Below are 12,256 nucleotides of genomic sequence, written 5' to 3' on the forward strand. Positions count from 1 at the left end.
GAATTCGGCAGCTTGTCTGACAGTTGGTTGAATGATACATCACTGTATGTCACTCATGTGTTAGTAAGCAATACTACCAATACGTCTAGAAGGGTTCTTGTTTCATTTTATTGAAAATACAGAATATAAGAGAGCAGCGCAAGTGCAAATGGCAAGACTTAACCTTATGTAATTTCTGAAAATCTTCTTGAAGAACCAAAAAACAGAAGTTAAGGCTTGCTTTAGTGTTTATTTTCGTTTTCATCAATCTTGAAATCTTGATCTCATAATATGATTTAGTTTCTCGTTCAAATAATACAGGGTCTATTGATGTCTATACTCTATCTCTGTGCCTTTACTTGGTTACTCTTATTTTGTTCCCTGGTTCATTTACATTTGACTGCATTCATCAGATATTGCAATACTACATCAGGCAGAAAGTCACGTTTTAAGGATTGCGTTCCCATGAATGTCTCAACACTTATCTCCTTTAAGGCTCCCATGTCACCACTCTGCATTTGTCTGCAAAATTTTCCATTTGAGAAAAGGTCCCCAGGCTAGTTGAGGCATCATTATCGGAAACTTGTAAATCCATTTCAATCTTATGAACCCATCAAATTCTATTTTAATATTTTTCTGCAGAAGCAGCATATTTGTGCATAAAACAACCTTTCTGAGAGTATTTAAGGTCTTACAATTTAAGTTCAATGGATCTTACAGGCACTTAAAAGATAAAGGTTTAATGATGTGTAATAGAGAAAAGCTAATCACATCAAACTAAGGAAATTCAATTCTTCCCATAAAACGTTATCAACTTCAATTGAAAACCTTAGGGCCTGTTTAGTTTTAAAAATTGTTTACATTCCCCATTGATAGAGAAAAGTCTTGCATATAAGTAGAAAATAATGTATGTAAGTGGAAAAAGAAAAAAAAGACTTTCTTTTCAGCAATACTTACAATGACTTGAGTTTTTGAAGTTTCCCAAACATATCGCTCAACTGTCCCTTGAGTTGATTGTGACTAAGATTTCTGCAGCCACCAACCAAGGAATTAGACATGGTAATTTCAACTGATGAAATTGTTAAGAAATAGAAACAATCAACTATTTCACTTACATGTCTTCGAGGCTGGTCATCTGAGATATTGAGTAAGGCACAGTACCACTAAACTTATTTTCAGAAAGGTCTCTGCAAATCGAGCTCATATGATAAGTGTGATATTACAGGGAATCAAACAAATGAAATCAGGATATTGATATGCAGCCCTACATCAAGAAGATCAAAGTCCTCAAAACCAATTTTTCCCACCCATTTGGAGGTTGCATTTTGTTGCATTAAAACAAATTAACATTTATTTGGATAACTTCATTAAGTAAGTTAGTGTAGTGAGACAAGAGGTGGTAGTCTTAACCATTGAGCAATTCCAACAACATACGAGGGAAATTTCTACCTCATCTAGTTAAATATTGGCTTAATAATAATAACACCATTTTCAAAGGCTGTAAGCAACAGAACTTCAAAACAGGAAGACAATGGCCACAAGTTAGACTGGATTCCAATAGCTATGTTCTCAACAATAATTGCTTAGCAAAGATACAAAACCTCTTAAAAGAGAATACAAATGATTTTTCATGTTCATTAATCAGTTCAGCTTACTTACATGTGTACAGCATTTGGAGGTAGTTGGTATGGAATATCACCATTGAGGTTGTTCTTGCTCACGTCACTGTACTATGACCAAACATGCATTGCCTTCAGGTTATGTTCTCTAACAGGGAAAAACAAATAAAAAGAAACAGAAAATAGAACATAAAAATTTGCCAAATTCAAGAAGCAAATTCTCACAAAGCGGTGACAGAAGTCAAACTTGATAGCTGGTAGCCCAATTGTCCACTGAGTCCATAGTCAGATAACTTTCTGCAAATTTTTAACCAAAAAAGCAGAAGGGGGATAGTTCAGAAATTCCAGTTATGTCCTATTGAATATAGAAGAATGCAAGCACACTTCACTACACAGATAATAGGGAAGAATAAGAGAAGTAATGGAAAGTGACCTACATTTCAGTTACAGATGAGCCTGAGCATTTGATCCCTTCCCAGGAATCGTCACAAGGGTCACCGCCATTTGCTCTCCAACCACTTAATTGTGATGGAGCATTTAAGCTTTTAAACATCACATTAAGTGCAGAAACTACAAAATACGATTAAAAGGCATCACAACCTTGATGCATAAGGATTTATGTTGATGTAATGCATAGGACACCTGAGTTCCTAAACCCAAAGGATCGACTCTCGCAGTGGGATAGCACAACACAAATTACACATATAATAATCGAAGATCAGAAGAAATTATAGTGTTGCCATTTTTTCTCACAAGAAATTGGACCTATTTCCAAATTTCATGACTTACACAGCATAGGCCAAACATAAGCAGAAAAGATCTTGCCGAACATAGTATGTTTGTTCCTATTCTTTAACACCTTGGCAAAGATAAAAGGGAAAGTAGAGGAAGAAACTTGCATGTATCATTAGCATGCATATTCTTTTATTAATGCATGCGTCATTAGAATTTTACTCCCTTAAATGCTTTCAACAAGAATCTAACTGTTTGACAAGGAAAAGGGAGTAACTCGTGTGGGTGCATACATATTCAAAATTGAATCATAAATAATCTACAACATTGAAGTTGAATAATAAGTACATACCATCTGGGGAATCTGTTTTGGAGTGGACCAATGAAATGAGGGTCCCAAGAGAAAGGACCAAGTATCGTAGAAGAAAATGATGCATGTTCCTATGCCAGAAAAAGCCTAGAGAAAAGGCAGAGGAATGTGGGGTTCTATTCCTTTCTATGATTTAGCTATATCAAATGGAGGAACACAAGGAGATGGAGGTAGAGGAGCTGAAGAAATTAGAAACATGAATGATAAATTCCTAAAAAAAAAAAAAAAAAAGTGTTTGTTTCCCTTATTTTGTATCGTATGGGGGTCTCTAGGCTGTCTTTTTTTTTTTTTTTTGAATATCCTCGAGAGGTGGCTTAATGTGGTGAAGAGAAGGGTACAGCTAACAATGTTGAGGAGAAGGGGGAGAGAGGGAGTGGCATTGCCCTTGCAAAGAGCGAAAGCTGAGGAGAAATAAGAGCCTTTCAATGTTTTCCGGATCTTTGTAACACTTATTCCCGCCTCCTCTAACTGTCACCTTCAACACTATAACAAATATTTCATTCCAGGCTTGTGTGGCAGCATTTTAGAAACAAATAAATGAAGAGCAAACAACAGCACTGTTAACAACTATGGCATAGCTTACAGCTTTTGATATACTCAAGCTATACTTTGAATTCTTTTAACTTTCATATTCAAATTTTATAGCAACAACTAGCCTGTAGACAATCAATTTTTTGATAAAAAATCATGCATAATATTTCAAAAAATTCAAATAAATTCTTATTGTTCAATTGTTATAGACTTTGCACATGCAAGTATACTTATCGAACAAGTAATATAAACAGTAAGTCTAGATTATGATTCCCATAAGGATTTGATTCTAAAGTTTCACTAAATACTAAAATTATATAACAAACAAATCTTGTTTAAGCTAACCAAAAATTGAAAAAGCTAATCAAAGATAAAATTAAAAATAAACTGTAAATTAACCAATAAAAAATAAATATATTGAGAAAAGCAATAGATTAAATATTTAGGACTTAGGATTATACGTTCATTTAACATTTCATCTGATACTACTTCTTTTGTTATTTATCTTTCCTGGGTAATTTTATTAACCTAGAATCCAAAGCTATCAATAAATCTCCGTTTGGATGCTTGCACAAATACTTAACTTAATTAGTTCACTATATATCTATAAGAATCAATTAATTAAGTCCATTAAGCAAGTGTCCTAATTTGCTTATCTCTGGCAATTAGTGTATATCTATCCAAATCACGAATTAGATCACTTAAATGACATGAACATATACTATTTAAATCTTAATCAAATCTAAAATCTTTCTATCAAGTTTCAATTAGATTCATAAATTAATTAATTGTTGATAAGGCAATTAAAAGCATTAAGAACATATTTGAATAAGTAAAATGATGCACATTCATGATAAATAGCAAAAAAATAAATATTCAGACTATATGCTGAAATCCACTACAATCCTAAAAAAGCAAATTAGTTCATGATATCTAAATAAAATACTATGCAAAGAAATTTAGTCATGAATTCAAAATAAGAAAATAAGAATAACACAAAAAAGAAAAATAAACTAATGTTGAATCTTGATAAATCTAGAATCCATCTCAATTGATCTCGAATTCTTATTTGATTCTTAACTTCAATTCTCCAAAAAAGCTATTGTTGTCCTCCTCTCTGAATGCTTTCAAAAAGCCTCTTAAATATGTGCAAGGACCCTACTTTCCATTTTTTTGTCAAAAGTTTATTTATGGAAATCGGGGTGATGCCATTGCCTTGAAGACTTAATGGCGCCACGGCACTACTTTTCTAGCACCATGAGAGCCTACTCTCAGTGATTATATAATGCTCCTCACCAGCTTAGCACTGCGGCCACAATCCTCCCAACACTGTAATGGTATCTCTTTTAGCATCGTGGCCTCAATCGCCATGCTGCCTTGTGCAAAACTGCATTTGTCTATAATCTTCAAACATGATTTTCACCTTGATTTAATTCAAATTGGATAAAGTGGTAAATATAAAAGTTGTAGCCCATTCTCTTAGCTTCCAATGAATCAAATATAACATCAATTGAACTTCTTCAACTTAAGTTATCTTTAAATTACTATAGCATATACGAGTAAAGCCTTCACCTTACTTATGCTATTATGACTTAGTTTCACCTTGCTCATCACAAATCCTACACAAAACCATAAACATTTAACTCTACTTAAAGTAAACTAAAGCAAAATAAAGTAAAATTGAACTAAAATAACTAAATTTAATTATTTAGCATGTAATCTAACTTAAATTAGAAAAACACCTAAAATACAAAAATCCAACCCTAAAAACTCAAATATCTAACTATTTAAGCTCCTAAAATATGTTCAAATAACTCTATATAATAGAGTTATCACACCTTTAAATTTAATATTTTGCTAGTCCTTGAGCAAAATATAGAACAACATGTAATAACGTAAACATGAAAACATTTAACTAGAGTTCAATTGCACCATTTCATTAATCACCTTTAATATCCTCAAAAGTTAATTCATATTCATAACTTTAATCCACATATAAATATTATTCAAGTTCATATTTCAATTCAAATGCAAGCTTATCATTAAGTGTATTTCCATGCGTATGTGTGCAATCTTGTCACCTAAAACATTGTACAATTCAGATTAGTTTACATTCATGCAAAATTTAAATTAGTAATTAAATTCCATAAGTTTGCTTTTCATATCTCTCTCCGCTAATGTGGACTAACACTAAATTAAGGATCAGCAGGACCTTAATTAGCTTGTAACGTACGGTTATGGTTAAAGTTGGATATAGGATAATGTATAGCTCAAATCACCTGAAGCACATAGTCGATCTAAAATGTATTAAGAGCTTTATTTTCCTTCACCTAGTATACCCCTTTTTATCAAGACTTTTCTTCTATTCATCACTTCATCCTTTTTCTTCTTTCTTCCCTCTTTTCTTTTTCTCAATTTCGCATCCCCAAACTTACTTCTTTTATTAAGTAGTGAGATAAATACAATCATATTTTGAACTTTCCTTTATCTTTCATCTTTACCACCTCTTTCACTATTTAGGTCATGACATTCCTACATTGACTTGTGTACTTAGGAATGAGGGATGCATGAATTCTTAGGAATATCTATATAGGGTTTTAGGTTGAAAATTAAGTGTTCAACCAAAGAAAAGATGTCATTAAGCTTAAAGAGAAAAAGTATAAATTATGTAAAGCAAGGCCAAAAAGCTCAATCAGTCCAAAAATGGCCTACATCAGCTTCTTAACTAAATATAGTCTAGGATTTTGCTTTAAGAGAGAATCAAACAAATTCTAAAACTTAATATATAATTCAAAATTTTCACATTCACATAAACCTTCTCTAAATTTGTACAATGAATCTAAGCAAAAGACATAATGCTCAAAATGTAAAAATTTCAACCTATCTATAAAGTTTAGCATAAGAATGTACATAACACTCCAACAATATTCACATGTTTCAAAGAATCAAGATATGAAGAAAACTAAGTTTTCATCATTGGATAGGTAAATCAAACAAAACTAGCACAATTAAATCTAGTTCAAATGCAATTGCATAAAAAAATTTTAGCAAAAAAAAACTAACCGAAAATGTCACAAAAACTAATAACAATAAAACCCTCCCCAAACTTAAATTGCACATTGTCCTCAATGTGCAAAGCTAAAAAGAATAAGAAAAAAAAACTCCCTTTTCAATGGTGACAGTGCATTGAAAGCTCTAATTTTCTTCCTTTTTATCGTCATGCTTTGTAAACCTACAAACTCAACAAACAAGCTAGGGAAGGGTTATAAGTACTAATTTAAATAGAAAAACAAAAATAACTAAAATAACAACTAAACTTCAAAGGATATAGCTTAAGTTGTTTCCCAAGAAGTGTTTTTTTATAGTCACTAGCTTGACTATAATACCCCTTTTTTCACTTCTTCATCACTGCAAAAATGCTTAAGGCTTTGTTTCATTACCTTGAATGCTCTAGTAAGTGCACTGAAAATTTCAATATAGCCATAAGACAAAACTTTTACCACCTTAAAGGTTTCCCAACAATATGGTTGAAGTTGCCATGGTAAAAAATGGATGCGTGAACTAGAAAGTATTACTTGCTACCCAACTTCAAAATCACTATCACTAGAAGATGGTAGACTATGTTCATCATAACACTACTTTGTGTTGAAATGTGGTGACGGGGGCTCTAACTCAAAAGTTAGTGCTTGTTTACTTGTAGGTGGTAGAGTAGGATTACCTTTATCTTTATTGGCTAAGTCCATTCTATAGTAATAAGTTATGGTCGAAGGATACTCAGTTGCATTAAAAATAGTAAATTCAACTATGTTAGATTAATAAGCTTAATATGAATATGTCTAAGAATGGGTGAATTGGATTGTTTTGTAAATTTTGAAGAACCTTTTAATTTTTAAGAAAATAAATCCCCTCTTCAATTCAAATGCTCAATTTGAAGATAACCAAATTAATTGACCTTTGTTCAATGAAAGAAATTTGAACTTCAAATAAAAGGAAAAATAAAAAAGTCAACACAAGTGTTTTATAGAGGTTTAGCCTCCTTGTCTATGTCATCTCCCTTACGTTCACTAAAGAGTTAAAAATCACTATTTGATCAAGATTCAATACAATGCGTTTTATGGATCAAGCAGAACCATTCAATATAATAACTTTTTATGGTTAAAGCACAACCACTCTACCTTTTCTATTGGTTAAAGTATAAACACTTAAATAAATACAATGAGAAAAATAAAAGTGCAATAAGTATGTCTCTTAAAGACTGGATTGAAAATTTGGTACAATGTTTAAATGGAAAGATGAGAGCTCAATAAATGCTTGACTAGAATTAAAAAGGAGTACAATGAATATTGGCTAATTCTTCTCTCTTAAGCTGTGTTTTCAACTCTTCTAACCTTTCTAAATGCTAAAGAAGCATGTATTTATAGTTGTTAAGGCTTCAAAGGTAGTTGGGAGTGCATTTATTGTGAAAGTAGCCTTTCTTCTCTTTATTCAAGGCTCAAACGATTATCTTGTATTGATACATTTGTGCATGTATCAATACAATGCCTTTTATTTTTGAATTCCCACCAAGATGTATCGATATGTTTGTGCATATAGCAATACATTTGAACTTGCTTGCCAAGGTTTTGACATTCTAATTAAAATGTATCGATACATATGTCTATGTATTGATACTTTTAAGATAACAAGCACTTCTGTTGAAAATGTATGTATACATTTGGGAGATGTATTGATACTTTTAAGTCAGTAAGTATTTTGTCTCAATTCTATCAAGACAATTGAGAATGTATTAGAATGTATTGATAAATTGAGTTTGACTTTTAAATTTTGACTTTGCTAAAAAACATGTATCAATAGATGTTGGAATCTATCGATACCTATCTAAATGTATCGATACATGAAGAACATGTATCGATAGATTTGGACCAGCATGCATTTTTCAAAGTCTTTTTCATTTCTTTTCTTTTTCAAACTTACTTGACATTGTTTAGGGATTTCTTTTCTTTTTCAAACTTACTTGACATTGTTTGGGGATGTGAAAGCTTTGATCCTTTAGAAGTTGAATAAATTTTGGTTATTCCTTTTTGTTATTTCAAAACATAAAATTGATTAATCTAACAATCTCCCCATTTTTAATGACAAAACAAATGAGGAAAATTTTAAAACTTTGATTTGCTAGACTTTTTAGGATCTAAGAATTATTTTTATTTTAATTTTAGGTCTTACCCTTCAGTTTATGCTCCCTCTTAACTTAAGGTCTCATATGAAAGGGAATTAATAGTATGTGATTTAAAAATTTACTCTCAGTCTCCTTCTTTTTGTTATATATAAAATAAACATATGGGAAGAAATATATATAATGCAACATGAGGGAAGAAGGAATAGTAGACAACATTGGAGCACGATAATAGAAAATAACCACGCAAAGGTACAAAAGCTATGAACCAAAGAGAAATAAACAATTGCTCATAAGCATAATAAACCCTACATACCAAAATTGGTCATTGAAGACATGTAAAAATGGTAAATGAAATCTGAAATCAATTATAATGAAGAGTAAAAGATTAGCAAGTTTGCAATGATGATCATGAAAATAATGTGCCTATCAAATCCAACAAAGTCAAGGAAAGGGAAGAAAGAAACCAATGTCCCATGGGATGTACTCAAGCAGGTGGTGGAAATTGAGAACGAAACACGGTGAATTGCTCCTCAAGTAACTAATAGCGATGAAAAAGCTCCCTGTTCTAGTCTTCTAAGGCATCCAACCTGAGAATTACATAAGCATCCATAGATTCCATAAATGATAACAACTAAGAATAAGCTTGCTCATTATCAAAGATGGTGGACATAGGATGGTAGCTAGGACCTACACTCAGGTGAGCACTCGGATAGGCGACGCTAGGCTCAACAAAGGTGTCCTCACAGTCCTCATCTCTAGTAAACTCAGGGTCATTCACTGTTTCTTTACGGACCCAAGAGTTATTAACATGCATAAAACCAAGCTTATTGATGGCATGCTTATTGATCTTCATGTGCATCGCATGCTATTTAGACAGATCACACCTAGTGCTGATGCCCATTGAGTCAATGATAGCACTAATTGCCATGCCATACAGAAAAGTCTTCCTAGATTTGTTGATGATTTTTAATATGTCACTAAGGATAAACTTGGCAACGTTGACATGTTGATTTGTTTTGATCCGATACAAAAATTAGAAGCCCTCACTTTTGATAGCGGACTAATTTGTACCGTGAAGGCAGAAAGTGTGAGACACGATGAGATAGAGGATGTGATCATAAAAGGAAAGGCATTTGACACTGGTCACGTTTTTCTCACTGGTGGGGGGATAATTGTAGATAGTGGATAAGACCTTGTATGACATAACATCCTCAACATAATTTAAGTCAGCCTAACAGATTTCTAGATTGAGGACAATATCTAGTGTGTGCTTAACAACTACAATTCGTTTACCCATAACATAAGTGCAAAAACTATCAGTCTACTTTACGGGTTCATTATCCTAATAATCTTGAAATTTTGTGGTGGCATTAAAATAAAAGACTTGAACAAGGTTGACATAGTATCTGTGATTCATGAACAGATAATTGAACTAATCTAATTCTTGAAAATAATCTATATGCAAAAAACTTAATACACGTAAGGTAGCTGAAGTCTATTACCTTACCTAGCTTGACATCATAGTTGGCGAAATCCTTGTCAAATTGCAGCTCCAAGTATCGATGGGAGAAATTCCTCTTGAAGGAGCAATCATCAGAGCACGAAGCCAATGGTGGTGGAGACTGAGAGGAAGGAGTTGCCTTGAAGGTGGAAGCTCTACTACAGTTGGTGGTGGATTTCAAGCATTTCAAACAAAAAGCCATTTGAGAATAAATTTAGGAAGAATTAATCCATGGAAGTTGTTGTTGGGGCTTGAGAGACAAGTTAATCGGACCAATTTGGTCGAAATGCAACCAATGTTGAGAATCAGATGAAATGAAAGTTAGGGTTTTGAAATTGAGAGTTTTGGATTTTGGGTGAAATAGAATGATTTTTGAGGAGAAATGATTGTTTGGAGTGATAAGAGAAGGGGTAGAAACAATTTAATCGGTGTAGAAATAAGTGAAAAACAAAAAAAGATTTAAAAGTTGAGAGAAATTGGAAAATGGAGACTAAAGAATGAGGTGAAAATAAGTCTTCAAAATGTTTAAACCCCAAAATGTATCGATACATGGGTACATGTATTGATATATTCAAGGTAGAATATTTTATTTTTGGCTATTAGATGAAATGTATCGATACATCCCAAATGTATCGATACATGTTGTTGAATGCATCAATACATATGCGTATGTATTGATACATTTAACACGGGATTTTAATGTTGGCTACTGGATGAAATATATCAATAGAATGGAGAAATCTATCGATTTATGATCTTTATGTATCGATACATGGGGTTATGTATCGATACATGAACCTCTATAGCCTTTAACAAGATGATTTTGACTTCAAAAAATCCATGATTTGGTCCAAACACTTGGTATAACCAAAATAATGCGAGTTTTTAAGTTAAAAATATTTTAAAATAAGTCTAGAACTCATGCAAGTGAAATTTGAATAGAAAATTAAGAATATTTAAAATGAAATCTTGGTTCACTCAACAAGTCTCCCCCAAGCCTTAAGAATCAGATGACCATGGCATGAATGCTTAGAAATGTCATGAACAAGCATATTTATTAATGCCAAGAATCATTCAAATATTTTTGCGTGAAGTCATTTAAACATGAACATAACCAATTATCATGCATGATACCAAGAATGAATTTAGACATAAATTCAACCAACCATCAGAGGTAGCCACCAACCAGGTTTTTTTTTTATATTGTGTTTATCAAACCTAGTTCACTTCTAATCTTGCAGAATTTTTCTCTATCAAGCATTTTTTGTAAAGATATCAGCCAATTGATCTTTTGTACCTACATATTTCAGGATAACATCTTGTCTTTAAACATGATCTCTAATGAAATGATGCCTTATTTATATGTGTTTAGTCTTAAAATGATAGATAGGATTCCTTGTGAGATTTATGGCACTAAGGTTATCACATTTTATGGGAATCATTTCCATAACTAGTCCATAATCTTCTAATTGTTGTTTCATCCATAGCACTTGAGCACAACAACCTCTGGCAGCTACATATTTAGCTTTAGTAGTGGATTGAGCTACACCATTTTGTTTCTTTGAAAACCATGAAATCAACATACTACCTAAAAATTGATATGTACCGAATGTACTCTTTCTATATATCTTACACCCACCAAAATCAACACCTGGGTATGAGTGGAGATTAAAGGTGAAACTTTTTGGATACCAAATTCCTAGATTAGATGCGTCTTTTGAATATCTAAAAATTCTTTTGATAGCACTTAGGTGTGATTCTTTAAAAGATGGTTGAAACCTAGCACATAGGCTTACGCTAAATCTTATATCTGGTCTATTAGCAGTGAGATAAAGCAAGGAACTAATCATGGATCTATAAAGCTTTGGTCAATGGACATACCTTTTTTATCCTTGTCAAGCCTGGTTAAAGTACTCATTGGTGTGTGATACGTTTTTGAGCTATTCATACCAAACTTCCGAAACATAACTTTTGTGTATTTGGCTTGACTTATGAATGTGCTCTCTTCTTTTTGTTTAATTTGTAGTCCAAGGAAGTAATTTAGTTCACCCATCATACTCATTTCAAATTCTCCTTATATAGTCTTAGCAAACTCTTGACAAAGAATCTCATTAGTAGTACCAAAAATAATATTATCAATGTAAACTTGCACAATTAAAATGTCTTTGCCTTTATTTTTTGATGAAGAGAGTTTATAAACTTTTTCTCTATTAAATTCATTTTTGATTACGAATTTTGATAATTTTCATACCAAGGTCTAGGGGCTTGTTTTAATTCATATAATTCTTTTCTTAATCTAAAGACATGACTTGGAAAAGTTGGCTTTCAAAGTTGGGTGGTTGTTCAAC

At 32.3% G+C, this 12,256-nt stretch overlaps 1 protein-coding gene across 1 annotated transcript in view; it reads right to left on the reverse strand.

Moving 5' to 3' along the window:
* The window catches only part of LOC110426244 (protein STRUBBELIG-RECEPTOR FAMILY 5-like), a 6,799-nt gene extending 4,032 nt beyond the window's left edge, over nt 1–2,767 (reverse strand). The window contains exons 1-7 of the mRNA XM_021441420.2: nt 2,683–2,767; nt 2,036–2,168; nt 1,824–1,895; nt 1,639–1,704; nt 1,095–1,166; nt 937–1,008; nt 1–42 (exon numbers count right to left, since the gene is read on the reverse strand). The exon at nt 1–42 is cut by the window's left edge and continues 30 nt beyond it. Coding sequence (XP_021297095.1) covers nt 1–42; nt 937–1,008; nt 1,095–1,166; nt 1,639–1,704; nt 1,824–1,895; nt 2,036–2,168; nt 2,683–2,767 — 542 coding nt within the window. The remainder of the gene's footprint in view (nt 43–936; nt 1,009–1,094; nt 1,167–1,638; nt 1,705–1,823; nt 1,896–2,035; nt 2,169–2,682) is intronic.
* Between the last annotated feature and the right edge of the window lie 9,489 nt (nt 2,768–12,256).

The sequence above is a fragment of the Theobroma umbraticum genome, unplaced genomic scaffold, assembly GCF_002168275.2.
Source record: "Theobroma umbraticum cultivar Fairchild unplaced genomic scaffold, ASM216827v3 scaffold_55.0, whole genome shotgun sequence".
Taxonomy (NCBI): domain Eukaryota; kingdom Viridiplantae; phylum Streptophyta; class Magnoliopsida; order Malvales; family Malvaceae; genus Theobroma; species Theobroma umbraticum.